This window comes from Argentina silus (assembly GCF_951799395.1).
Source record: "Argentina silus genome assembly, chromosome: 8".
Classification (NCBI taxonomy): Eukaryota; Metazoa; Chordata; class Actinopteri; order Argentiniformes; family Argentinidae; genus Argentina; species Argentina silus.
The window spans coordinates 19625528-19639434 of record NC_139662.1 but is presented as its reverse complement, the minus strand read 5'-3'; the positions used below and the strand labels follow the sequence as shown (position 1 = coordinate 19639434).

The 13907-nt window shown below is 44.3% G+C and overlaps 2 protein-coding genes across 2 annotated transcripts in view; one reads left to right on the top strand and one right to left on the bottom strand.

Annotated features, from left to right (window-relative positions):
• col9a3 (collagen, type IX, alpha 3) overlaps positions 1-9795 on the top strand; it is an 18517-nt gene extending 8722 nt beyond the window's left edge. The window contains exons 11-32 of the mRNA XM_083675812.1: positions 48-104; positions 323-376; positions 683-736; positions 967-1020; positions 1163-1216; positions 1364-1417; positions 1559-1612; positions 1718-1771; positions 1882-1935; positions 2445-2489; positions 2632-2685; positions 2831-2884; positions 4280-4333; positions 4727-4798; positions 5661-5696; positions 6458-6502; positions 6717-6749; positions 7348-7494; positions 7682-7736; positions 7884-8066; positions 8236-8313; positions 8469-9795. Coding sequence (XP_083531938.1) covers positions 48-104; positions 323-376; positions 683-736; positions 967-1020; positions 1163-1216; positions 1364-1417; positions 1559-1612; positions 1718-1771; positions 1882-1935; positions 2445-2489; positions 2632-2685; positions 2831-2884; positions 4280-4333; positions 4727-4798; positions 5661-5696; positions 6458-6502; positions 6717-6749; positions 7348-7494; positions 7682-7736; positions 7884-8066; positions 8236-8313; positions 8469-8653 — 1530 coding nt within the window. The 3' untranslated portion in view covers positions 8654-9795. The remainder of the gene's footprint in view (positions 1-47; positions 105-322; positions 377-682; positions 737-966; positions 1021-1162; positions 1217-1363; positions 1418-1558; positions 1613-1717; positions 1772-1881; positions 1936-2444; positions 2490-2631; positions 2686-2830; positions 2885-4279; positions 4334-4726; positions 4799-5660; positions 5697-6457; positions 6503-6716; positions 6750-7347; positions 7495-7681; positions 7737-7883; positions 8067-8235; positions 8314-8468) is intronic.
• Positions 9796-10766: 971 nt separating this feature from the next.
• On the bottom strand, positions 10767-13246 carry LOC310808061 (transcription factor-like 5 protein; the record flags this gene model as incomplete). The annotated part of the gene is made up of 6 exons (XM_083674762.1): positions 10767-10892; positions 11257-11398; positions 11586-11790; positions 11975-12137; positions 12273-12429; positions 12555-13246. The coding sequence occupies 6 exons, from the start codon at positions 13244-13246 to the stop codon at positions 10767-10769; spliced, it is 1485 nt and encodes a 494-aa protein (XP_083530888.1).
• Between the last annotated feature and the right edge of the window lie 661 nt (positions 13247-13907).

Here is a 13907-nt window from a genome sequence, read left to right as displayed (position 1 = left end):
CTCCCTCTCTGTGTTGTAGTCAGTGTTGTGTCTCTGTCCCCCTGCAGTGTCCTGCCATCTGTCCCCCTGGTCCCTCTGGGCCTCCTGGGATGCCTGGATTCAAGGTGAGATGAGGCCTATTTGACTCAACATAAGTACTTTTGACCTCGAAACTTCTGAAATCTACACTCTGCAAATAAAGACTTTTCTCAGGAACATGAAAAGCAAGATTGACTGTATCAACCTTCTCTCTCATTCTCTTGGTCTAACCCTCCATATCTCTCCCACCATCGCTCTCTCTCTCTGTCTCTCTCTCTCTCTCTCTCTCTCTCTGTTCATGTAGGGTCACACAGGACACAAGGGAGACAAGGGCGAGCTTGGGAAAGATGGAGAGAAGGTGAGGTCAATGGGAAGGAGACAGCTGGGAAATCTCATGGAGCAAGTCTTTTATCAGCATTTAAGTGTTTATACAAATACTGAATGTTTCTATCTTATGTCTTCACATGCTGAGGATGGAAAAGAAGGTTTGTGTGCTTCCAAACAATGACAGCATATCTGACTGAAAAGACGAAACACATCTGCTCATTTTTCATTTTCACATGTATACATGTGTATGTTGTTGTTGTTTGTTGTTTGTTGTTGTTGTTGTTGTTGTTGTTGTTGTCTCTATGGCATTAACCATGTGTCCCATCTCCTCTCCCAGGGTGACTCTGGCCCACCTGGTCCACCAGGTACTCCTGGCACTGTGGGTCTGCAGGTGAGTCAAACATACACACACACACACACACACACACACACAACAGAGAATACAGAATTGACACATGCACCAAACACCGCCATTTCACCTGTTTGCTGTATGTTTACACTGCCCATTGTCATCTGCTTTAGTCCCTATCTTGCTGATTGAATATTTCAGTGACTGATTGGTCCTGATGGTTGCAACTGATTCTGATTGGTCTCTTACCATCCTCTGATGCTGTTTCCCAGGGTCCTCGTGGTCTGAGGGGCCTCCAGGGGCCGATGGGAGGAGTGGGAGACAGGGTAAGTGCCACGACTCTCAGACCACCCAACACTGACCAATTGCACTAACAAATCACTTACATGGACCGCCTGCTGATGAAGCTGTGTGTGCATTCTGTTCTCCTCGTTGTGATACTCATTTTTCCTCCTTTCCTCTTTTCAGGGTTTGACTGGTTTCCGAGGCAAACCAGGCATTGCTGGTGTCATCGGAAAGACAGTGAGTCTCTCCTTGTTTGTAAAGTGTTTTGTGGAGTGTATAACATGTTAGGCTACATATGGTGTTAGTGTCTGTTTCGTCATGTTCAGTTTAGGCCATTTGGTCTCATCAATAAAAGGCTCTGTGTGTGTCATTTGATGATTCCAGGGTGATGCTGGAGAGAAAGGACCAGAGGGATTTAAAGGGCCAAAAGGAGAGATTGTGAGTAAATAATACATGCAACATTTGGAGATACAACATTTGTATTTATACTGTATACAGGATGTATACAGGAGGGCCTACGCCCTGTTGGAAACATATCACTGCTAGTAATATAAAATGTTCAATGTTGTTTTTCAACAGGGCAAAGTTGGTCCAAAGGGAGGTTATGGTGGAGCAGGACCCAAAGGGGAGCCCGTAAGTGTCTATCCTAAGTGCCTGAATTGAAATAAAAAGTTCTAATGAAAAATAACATCCCAACTCTCAGATCCATCAGCAACTGAGTGTTTGTCTCCTCCTCAGGGTATTCCTGGCAGAGATGGGAAAGACGGCACTCAAGGATTAGACGGGGAGAAGGTAAGGGCCACTTTTTCTCCCAGCATGCTCTCTGCTTAATTTTTTCCCCATGAGCCCCACATTGACGGCATGGCTGATGTCATAGTGACAGTGATTCTCTGCGTTGCCAGGGCGATGCCGGACGGAATGGTGTGCCCGGTGAGAAAGGACCCAACGGCCTTCCTGTGAGTATCCCTCAGTGTGTCTGGTCTCTGTGTAGAGCTTGACATTATCAGTTTGTGTCCCACTGTGCATGAGTATGCCACTACCTTTTAGTAACCTACTGTGCCCTACTGGGAGATTATCTCTCACACACACTGATTCCCTGATTCTTTTACACACAACTCATGACCACCTGTGGCCTCCGTGTTCCCGCCCACACATGAGTGACGCACTGGCCGATGTTGCTAGTAACCTCTGTGCTCTCTGAGAACAGTCACCGTTCCTCAAGATGATGAAGATGTTGTCACACACTGTTAGTGTCCCCAAAGCCCTGTGCCCTGTGGCACACATGACTGCATCTTTCAACACAGTACGATATTCTACTGAAGTCTCTGCCTCGACTGGCAGCCACAACAGTAGCATTAGCATTCCCTCAGTCTCCTACAGTGTATTCCTCAGTCCCAAGTCACAGCATTACGCCACTGTGGATGTTACCATGGAGTCATGTTGATTATGTTCAATTTTATTTCAGGGTTTACAAGGAAAGGCTGGATCAAAGGGATCCAAAGCAGTAGTTGTGAGTATGACAACAATGCACAGCCAAGTCAGGACGCCAGTCATGTTATAAAGACAATGATAATCAGAGGAATCACACAGCCACTGATAACCTCCCTCTAACAACCATTCTGTGCACTTGTCCCCTCTCCCCCCTTCCCCAGGGCGATGCAGGAGAGATGGGAGAGGCAGGACCGTCTGGAGAGCCAGGTATTCCTGTATGTATCTGATGGGTTGCAGTGGGGTTGGGTTCTATGGATCTATGTGTTGACTAACGAGACATTGATGGGACGTTGTTGTGTGACGTCAGTCCTGTGTCAGCTCCTCTCACCTGTCTGCACCTGCACTTGACTCCTCCCACAGGGCGACATCGGTATCCCAGGAGAGAGGGGCATCGCTGGACCCAGAGGAGTGGCTGTAAGTAGTCAAGGCCATAGTGCAACACCGTATCCATGGCAATGTATCCGCCACTGCCTGTGTAGATGGCAAAGAATGGATGTCATGTACTAAGCATTATGGGTAGGGCACTGCCATAGTATGCCATTCTTCCAGGGAGTGTTAATCTGAATACTTGTCAATGGACAATAATACTGGGAATGGACCTGAAAATGATGATAATATTAGTTACAATCAAATTACAAGATAAAAAGGCTGAAATTGAGCCTAATGGTAAGAATATACGTGCTTAGACTATCTATCTTTCTGGGGCCAGACACACTGTGCGAGACAGAGCTGACCCAAACTGCTCCATCCATCTGACTGACAGATATTACACATATTCTATTCATGAGTCTGCCTCTCTCTCATTAAGTGGACTGGAATGAAACATGAGCACAGACAGAAGCACAAATCAAATTATTTCAGCTGCCAACAAGACTTTTGAGTCGTTTTCCCCCCCCCACCCCGAAGTGTGAGTGTAGCAGTGATTTCAGTCTAAAAACTCTTCAAACAAGACACATTGCAGAAATCCGAAAGGCTCACCGTATATATTAATGTGGACATATAAGACAGTGTAGAAGTTATATCTCTAAGCTCATTAAAATATAGGATGATTGAGCCTTTAATATGTACCTCATTAAAAAAAATAAAAATAATACTGATTAAAGTGGAGACGGTTGCCTAGCAACGTACAGTATGAATATTTTCACACTCCCACAAGAAAATACAGTATATAGCCCCATATCCCCCAGCAGTATTATAAGGATACATCCAAGTACTTTAGGGTGCCATGAGTTCTAATCTTTATCTTTCGATTTTTATTAACAAAAAGATGTAGACAAAAAAAGAGGTAAAAAGTACGTACAGTACAGTAACTCTCTAAAAGTACACCATAAAATGGCTGTTGCTTCAGTGGCCGGCTGAGGTTGAGCCAGACAGGAATGTATGAAAGAGGGACCCGGGAGAGAGGTTGAGAGGGACAGAGGGGTCTTTGTCTGTTGATCCACATCAGAGCCCTCCAGGGAATGCAGGAGACAGCAGCAGCAGCAGCAGCAGCTCTATACCCAGGTGGCACTTCCTCATCACTGCTGGACACAGTCTCGCTTTCAAAGCATTCCACAGCGTACACACAAATGATATGATCAGGCAGCAGCCCACGTCCTCGTACACCACACAACCACCCTGTCCACCTCTTAGAGAAGGTATAACCTTGTACACTGTGACTCTGCATTAATGGAACCTCGCGCATGGTAATGATGGAATAATAACATTTTGGATGAGCGAGGAAGAGGTTGAACTGAGATATATACTTCCTGTTTATTTCTTATGTGCTTCCTGTTGTGGCGCGCTAACATGATGTTATCTGTTTCCCAGGGGGGCATCGGACTAGTGGGCAACATCGGGCCTCAGGGTGTCAAAGGCTTCCAGGTCAGTTGCATGCCGGGATATGGAATAGCTGGTATATATTCCCATATGAAAATCTGAAGTGTCTCACCACTACCAATAAACCATATGCTTTCATTGTGCTGTTAGCAGTGTGGGAAGTGCTAGAATTGGCACCATGTGCAACCGCCATCGGTGCTTAGAACAGAGTTTCGTTCAATACATTAAATCATTCAAAAAAAACTGCCTGTGTTGATTCAAACACTCAATTTGTGATCAGAACCAGATCCCCTGACTTAGTATAAAAGTGAAGTGTGCTCTAACTGTATAGTCATTGTTAAGTGGTCTGAGAGACTGACCAATGCAATCTTTTAATCAAAGGCGCTAACTTGTTGAATTGAACAGAGGGATTCATGTTGTCTATATCATGTCCAACAGGGAATCAAGGGGGCTCTCGGGGACGCTGGCCTTCCCGGACCAACCGGAATCCGAGGAGGATTTGGCGAGAGGGTGAGTGAGATGTGTTACACAGAACACCTGCTGGTCGTGTACCTCTCTGAAGGGTCCGCTCCAGACCTGGCATTTCACCTGTTAACCATCACTCTATCACCAAGAGTCCCTCACCGTTACACCGCAGTGCAGACCTTGTGTGAATAAACAAGGCCTTCTGCTTGTATTCCTTTAAACCAGATTAGAGCACTTGACTGACTGAGCCTATGTTGGCTGAGTCCAACACCAGGACACATTTCTGTCAGTGGAAATCCCTTTCCCAAAGGAGATCCCTTGAATATAACTGGCCACAAAAGACTGTCTTCACAAGGTCTCACATTAAAATGATCAAAAGCAAACCTATAGCTCTCTCTCTCTCTCTCACACACACACACACACACACACACACACGCACGCATGCACGCACACACACGCAAGCGCACGCACGCACACACACACACACACACACACACACACACACACACACACACACACACACACACACACACACACACGCTCAGATAAAGACCACAGACATGCGTTCCATAGCCACCTCCACAGACAGCGGAGCAGTGTACGTTCACAACCTGGTCAGTAGGCTATGCATTCATTCACCCCCGACTCCAGCGGTGTGTGTTAGTACTGTACCCAGGAGGGAGGTAACAAAGCCGCCTCCTGTTCAGGCGCCCAGGGCAGAACAAAGTGGTCTTTATCCCCTACTCCAACCCCACGACACCTCCCTCCATTCCCCCTTCCATCTCACTCTACCTGCCGACCGTGGAGCCAGGGGCACTGCTGCTGCTCCCCACATCTACTGGCTCTCATTTACTCAACGGTTTTCTCTCTCTCTCTCTCTCTCTCTTTCGTTCTGTTTCTCTCACAGGGTCCACTAGGAGCATCAGGGCCTAAAGGAGACATGGTAAGAACACGTGTGCCACAGTTGCAGCTTCCCCATTCGGGTCAAACCAGTCAGGGGTCAGTTCTTACACCAGAGGCAATAGAAACCTCTTCCCACAGTCTCTATTTAACATTCTGACTGCTGGTATTTTTATGAGTGTGACACCACTCTCATGGAGGTATCCTGGTTAGTAAAAGGTACAGAGTGTGGCGTTAACAACGCTTAAGTTGTGGGTTTGATTCCTGCTGGGACCATATATACTGAAATGTATGCTCTCACTGCAATGTAAGTCCCTTTGGATAAAAGCGTCAGATAAATGGCATATATATATATATATATTACAGTTATAGTGATTACATTTAAAGGACATGAGAACAGTTATGGAGGCGGAGGGCAGAGCAGCAATGTGAGCAAAAGAGTTGCAGAGATGTTGAAATCATAACATAGTCTGCTGTCATCATGAAATGCTGTGGGGATGGGCCGGGGTTATTTAGCCTATCTATAAGGCCTTACACAAAACCAGTTATTGTTATATAAATCGCCTCTGGAGTGAGCTTCCAGAGGACCTCAAGACAGCCCAGACGCTCTCCTCCGTCATATCAAAACTCAGCTCTTTAGACAGGGCTTCCTTGTTATTTTTCTTGCTTGTTTTTCTAGTTTTAATGCACTCAGCTATATGTGCTTTGATATTGTACAAATGAAAAGAGCTATACAAATTAAAATACTACTAATAATTATTATTATTACTATTATTATTAAATGTTCTTGTGTTTCCTGTTTAGGGCATGGCAGGAAGTGATGGTCTGCCAGGCGAGAATGGAGACCCTGTGAGTATTTTTCTTATTTTTCTTCAGATCAGTAAAACTATTGAATCCAATTATTCACACGGTACAGTGATCTACTGAAAAATTATAATGATAAGTAAATCCATATGATTTATGGCATAATTGTATCATCAGTACCATACAGGGGGAATGTAATTGTTGTAATGCTTTAAGAATCTTTTATGAATTTTCTTTTGCCATATTTCATAATTTTCAGGGTCCATTCGGTCCAGTTGGCCAAAAAGGAGAGGTAAGCCATCCTTCCATCTAGTAATTCTAGTAATTCTCTGCCACAGTCTCATTCTCACCATCTTTCACTGTCCCCAACTAGAGTTCTTTTCTTTTCACGCTCTCTCTTCACTCTCAATTTTCGCTCTCCCCTTCTCGGGTAAATGCTGGTGCTTAAAGCACGAGGCTCCAGCTCACATTCCAGGTTTAAGTGGATTAATTAGTGCGAGGTATTGCTACTTTAGCGTTATTAGCCAGCTCTTTGGAATCCCCACAGGGCAGAGGGGAGAAACGCTAAGCCGCAGCACAATTAATGTAATTACATCCACAGCACTGATGTGGCTCACTGACTCTCACTGGCGCCAACTATCACACTTCTGTGTAGTTGTTGTATTCATCAAACTAATTATTGAGTGAGAAAACACACCATATGTGCCTCCCACTCATATTCCCCTCAAGGGAGAGTATAACTTTCATTCATTCTTAAAGTTCAGCTTTTTGTATCTTTGTTGGAGAAGATCTGTTTGTTGCACTCTCTATTCCCTCCCCCGTAGGAGCACAGACTCTTAGTTTCAATAGGCTATGATTGATTTGATGTTGTTGTTTCTTGTTGTGCTCAGTCAGGGAAGCGTGGAGAGCTGGGACCCAAGGGCGTGGTGGGACCACAGGGAGAGCTCGGAGCCAGAGGGGTCCCTGGGAAACCAGGACTCATGGGCTTCCAGGGTGAACAGGGTCTGCCCGGAATTGCTGGAAAGATTGGCGTTCCTGTGAGTAACCATTCTGATGCACACTCTGATGGAGAGTGAACTGTACTTAGTGTTCCAAGAAAAGCATTCTCTGATTCTCTGATTAACTGATTAACTGAAATCAAGTGTCGAGACAGATATCTCTGAGGACACATGCTGATAGAAATAGAAATGTTTTTGTAACAATTTTCTGTGCCCCCGTTTTCAGGGTAAACTGGCAAGCGAACAGCACATCAGGGAATTGTGCGGATCAATGATTGATGGTGAGGCCTTTTATCAATCAGAATTTTGGGGCACTAAAATGGCTTTAGGGTGTGTAGTGTGACCGCAACCCTTATGGTCAACAACGGAAATTAGTCATTTTCTATGAAAGACTAAGAACGTGTCATTTTCTGTCCTCCCTTTCTCAGATCAGATGGCACAGCTGGCTGCCAACCTAAGGAGGCCCCTGTCCCCAGGTCAGGTGGGCCGCCCTGGCCGCGCTGGCTCCGCAGGAAAGCAAGGCGCCCCTGGGTCTATCGGACATCCCGGTGCCCGTGGACCTCCAGGGTACAGAGGGCTGCCTGGAGACCTTGGAGATCCCGGTCCCAGAGGTGAGAGATGACCACAATGACCAGCCTTGCAGCTCCTTTTGCTGTGCATGAGGCTAAATCAGAGAGACAGGGGTCAGGTTGGGTTATGTCAACCCAGACAATATTTGCCCGATCGCACTGCTCCCATGATATATTGTCGTTTAAAACACGCTATCTTTCTCTCCGACAGGTGATGTTGGTGAACATGGTGACAAAGGAACCATCGGTAAGGCCATTGAAGGGCCTGTTGGAGACCAAGGATACCAAGGTATGTCAGTTACAGACAGTGTACCTTATCAGTATGAAGGGTTGGGACTAGAATGGTAGAATTAACACAGGATATTACTACTACCCCAAAATATACCTCTATCAGTGTTTTCCTGTTGGGGAGCTTGGCTCATTCTCTGCACGCTGCGCCCCTAGGTCTCCCAGGAGTACTTGGCATTGTCAAAGACGGGCGTGACGGATCTGTAGGAGATCCAGGCGAGCCTGGAGAGGCAGGTCGGACAGGCAGGACCGGACACGCGGGGTCCCCCGGAATCTGTGACACTGCCGTCTGCCAGGGGGCCTCAGTCGCCGGGAAATCCACCAATCCCAAGAACCATTAAACATTACTTTCCTCTCCCTGAGACCATCCACGCCGGGGAGGAAGAAATAGGAGGGGGAGAGGGAGGAGAGGAGAGAGATAACTTCCATAACTTCCTCTTTAATATATTTAAAACAAGACGGGAACAGTAACATCAGAGAGATGTGAGATTCTTTTGAGAGGAAGAAAACATCCCAAGAGTTTTAAAGAACGAAAACAGCAGTTTGGGAGGTCATAGAAGAGCTGAGAGACTAAAAATGTAGACTCCATCCATCAATGAAGTGGACGAAAAGCTGACACAAATGTGCGATAGAACACCAGAGTCGCTCCAAATACCATCAAAAATGAATAACAAAAAAAAATGACTGAAAAACAACTTTACTGGAAAAGTGCTTATAGGCCCTTCTTTTTTTGTTTTGTTTTAACCATTTACGTCTGTAAAAATATGTACATGTTGTTTCCCCACCCGCATAATCTTTCTCAACATCCCTCTGTTAAATAACCCTCCAAACACTACAACTGTTTGTCCTTGCAGTGAATATGCACGTTTCAAGGTTCTTTCTGCAGTGTTACCTCACATGACAAACAGACAAAATGTAAAATAGGAGACAGAAAGCAAACAGCCTGTCAAGCTTTTGTGTGCACTGTCAGAGGAAATGCAAAAAACCTAAGTGCCCTAAAAAGTGATATTGTGTATATTGATGCAACCACAGTATTTTCTTTTCCAACCCTTGCTAGACTAGATTTTTTTTTATTTTTTAAAAAAGCAATTTGTAAAGGTTTTTCTTTTCTTTTCAAAATGTTTTCAGTTTAACTTTTTTTCTGATTACATGTTTTATGATGAAGATATCCCCTCGAAAGAAGTTTTTGAAAATAAAAGATATGAAAGCGTTGTGGATGCATCAGAAATTGTAATTGTAGAATAACTCATTAACGATTTGTGTGCTTTATCTTTTTTATTTTGCAATGAACACATCCACTATGTACCGGTGCTGTAACTATTAAATATACATGACTTTAAATACTACTATTTATTATTTGTGGGTGACTGTTGTGTATGTACAGCAAGATGCCACAGCACCATGTTGTAAGAAATAACAAATAAAGCCACTTTTCAGTAAAACATTACTCTTTTCTACAAGTTAACAAACTGAATTTCCTTGCATTAAATCAATAACCAGACAGAAAAACACTAACCAAAGACAAGTACAGTAAATCAAGTCATATTTACTTTCAAATATCAAATACAATCAAGAGGAATAGCACAGAAACATACAAAACAACAGAACATGTTAGTCATATTATGGCCTTAAATAATATAAATCAAATTGTCTCTAGTTAGTGGAGCAGGTGCACAACATTGCACTATGCAGAGGTGTTTTTCAGGCGTTTTTGTGGTTTATTGCTGCCACACATACAACACTAACACGTCTCTCTTCAAGACATCCATTAAAAATCCAAAATTACAATCGCACATACGCTTTTAAAAAAATAGAACTGTATTACTTAACTGAAATCTAATTGGTGCATCACAATGTATTTTCAATTTGTCTTATATCATAGAGAAACAGTGCCACCTGCGCCTGACTTTCTGCAAAACACTCACACCACAAAATGGTTTTGTTAGCTCTAGAAGAAAAAAAGAAATAAAATCACAATTATGTAAAAGTTGTATAAAAACGGCATCTCCCTGTCTCATTCTTCCTCATACACAGTAACCTGATCAATAAGAGCCCCGGAGTGCATGGAATGCAGTTGGAGAAAACAAACCATGTTTGTAAGTAACATACTGTATGTACATGGTCTGGAACTAAAACCTTCCCCTGTTCTAACTATTGTCACTTATATGGTTTGGAAGCAAATCTCATTTCAGACATATGACCCGTGAACACTTTTGACTCAAGAAAAACTAATGATAACACTCTGATGAAAAGAATTGCCAAATTCATAAAAATGAACATGTAAACATGTAAAAAAAAACAAATGAACTAATGTGCCTGTCTCTTTGGCAATACCTGATGGTGTACAACAGCTAACATTCCAGAGCTAAACCATAGCCACTCTTGAGGGTAAAATAAATTAATAAATTATTAAATAGGTGAATTATTTTAACTCCATAGAGTTGTTTTCGGGGGTCACTGCTCCACATCCTGTGGGGCACCTGGTGTGTTTGGTGTCTCCTGGTGGACCAGGACCTGGCCTGAAATACCGCTGGGCTTAATCCGTAGCCCAGTTTTACCACAGAAGGTGCTCTGGAACTCCTGTATGAGAGAGGAGAGCAGGCTACCACATGAGAATACAATGTTGGACAGTAGCATGACAGTCTGTTGGTCTAGGCCACTTAACTCACCAACTGCCAAAGAGTACCAGAACACTCACCAACTGCCAAGTGTTTCATGTGGTATTTACCTAGCAACAATACTTTGATTGGCTACAAAATGAAGCATCATCATTTATGTATTTTTGGTGAATAAAGTCACCCTAGAATGTTGACAATTTGGGAGACTTTATTCCCCCTCGGCACTAAATGAGTTAAGCCCTTGTGGCCGCTAACTTTGGTGGAAGTAAAACTCCACAAAGAGAAACAGGCTATGGTAAGGGTCTAAGAGTGTGGTTGGCACTCACCTTTTTGATGGAGTCTCCGTACACCTCTCTGATGTACTTGAGGAAGGCCGTGGTCCATTGCAGGGTGGTGGCTTTGTCTGTCTCGTGGTTGCAGAACGGCACCAGCAGGTTCAACTCATCACAGCAGAAGCGAATTCTCCTCCTGCACATCAATCAGCGTGAGAGTATTGCGTGTTGATTGTGTTTACTCTTTGAGAGTTTAGGTCCAGGTTGATTTTAGCCACAAACACGTGTAAAAAGTGCTGTGCCCACAAAAATATGATTGATTACTTACATGCAAACATGTATGTAAAGGTGTCGGTCTCTGTTGTGTGAGTGTGCATGGTTACCTGCGATCCCGTTCCTTGCTGTTGTGCCTCTCTCTGCGTTGGCTAGTCTCCACAGGTGGCCCTCCTCTCTTCCTGGTGCCTACTCCTGCCCGGCCAGATCCTTTCACATCAGCTGATCCTGAGGCGTCGTTGGGGGCCTTGAGGCTTCGGGGGCCACGGATCCTTGCACGTTTAGCAGGCGGTGCAGGTCTGGCCTGAACATCGCCTGAAAGACGTGAAGGAATCTTACATTTGACAAAAAAGTCATTACATTTTTATTTTACAATATGACATACTGTGATTGGTAGCTGTGATTGGGTTGAATTCGAATGGAATATTGATTTCCATTATACTTTGTGTACCTCCTCCACCACTTTGTGTACCATCCTCCACCACGCTTACTGACTTACTTTCCAGTTTCACCCACACTTGATCCTCTGTTGGGTTGGTGTGATTCATGCATGGTGCCATCTCATTCACTTTCTCTTGCCGGTAGGTGAATGTGAAGTTCTTTGGAATGATCAATCCTGGATGCTTGTTGGGTTCAAGCATGTGTGGTATATTCCCGAACCCCTGGAAATATAAGACTTGTTAGAATCACTTTCCTTTATGAAACTGGAGAAAATGCATGAATCTATTCAATGTACTTTTGATTCAACTTTAGTGAGTGGAACATGCATGACACATGAGCAATTATTTTGCTCCTACCTGACCACGGATGCCGGCAATTGGGTTGAACATGTTTCCTCCATATGGGTAAGACAGCTCTATGGGATTACCCCGGTCTGACCTCACCCATTTCTGCGTTTGAGCATGCATGGCCGCTTCTTGCGCCTCGGAGGAATGATGAAGCATGGTCAAAAAACTGAAACAGAACGATTTGTTAAGGTGAATTCCATAGATTTTATCGAGAGCTGTGAGCGTTTGTACTGGTGGCTTGTTTGCAGGAACACAAAGCAAGGCAGATTTACGTCACTAAATTGAACATACTTGCTAAGAGCTGCTGACTGAGTGTCTTGTTGTCTGGGAATGTCACAGGGGGTGCAGTTAAACCTCTTCTCCAAGCGAACTCGGGCTGGTGGGTTCGGTCGAGAGTGTAGTGGTACGCTACTGTCGTCATACGTTTCCACACCCTGATCCCGGGCGGCATCCGCCGCATTTCTGATTTTAGCCAACACAGAGCACGGGACCTCTCCGCAAGTGGTTGGGGTCCTTTCTCCAGATATCACGTTGGGGTCGTTGATCAGTACCAGTTTAATCTGTTGGATGTCAACCTGTCCTTGCTGATTAGAGTCAGGCATGCTATATTGCTCATCGGTTGAAGTTGACGCGGCGTCAGGTGGAGTGTTCGTGGGTGACCTCGCGGTGTATTCGGCCTCAACTTTCATGGTGGTAGGGTGGGGGACCGGGCTGCCCACGGTGAAAACGGTAGAGTTGAACTGGGTTTCTCCCGTTCCGTCTGGATCTGTGGCCTGTGCCTCCATATGTGACTGGATGATATGCTGAAGATGTGTGTACTCCACATCAGTCATCTCCATCAGGTTGAGCTCAGTGGCCAGAATCTGACCTTGATCGTTTTGGACACAACCATTTTGGCTTACAATCACCTCAACAGAATCAGAGTTGTATTGCCCAGGTGAAGGTGACACATGAATGGTTTTACACGCCAGAGACATCGACATCCTGTTGAGAGATTAAACTGATTAAGGTCATTAGTTACCAAGGCAGAAACTGTCTTGTTGTCTATTGTCATGACATTGACTCATAGCAAAATTGTATTAACAGTGTTTAACCCATATAAGTCAATAATGGTTATTTGTGTTCTGAAAAAAAAAAAAAAAAAGCTCCAAAAGCGCACTTCGTAATTTAATCAATAGAAATAGAGAAGCATATTAGATTCAGCAGCTACTTGATAACACGTTTGAAATACCAACTTTGACTGGTAGTAGCTAGCTAGCTAGAGGTAGGGTTAGGGTTAGGCTGATGTATCTATCTACAGTTAGCCGAAGTCGGAGGCTAAACCCTTGTATTTCATGTCAGACACACAAAAGCCGTGGACTTCGGCTATCAACAGACAGTTGTACTAGCTATTCACCGATTTCATCATCGATTTACACTAATAAGAAAAGATAATCTGTGGGCCATTTTCTTATAGTAATAAATAAAGTCTTAAGGTCGTCAATCGGTTAAAAGGGTGTATCTAGGTGAGTGTTGAGTAGCGAGTCTAGCTCAGATGGATGTCTTTTCCCGCTCAGATCAATCCATCCACCTCGCGCATCTCAACTGGCAACGCTCGCTAGCTAGCGACAACTCTTTCACAAGATGAAAACAGTTTTAGTGAAA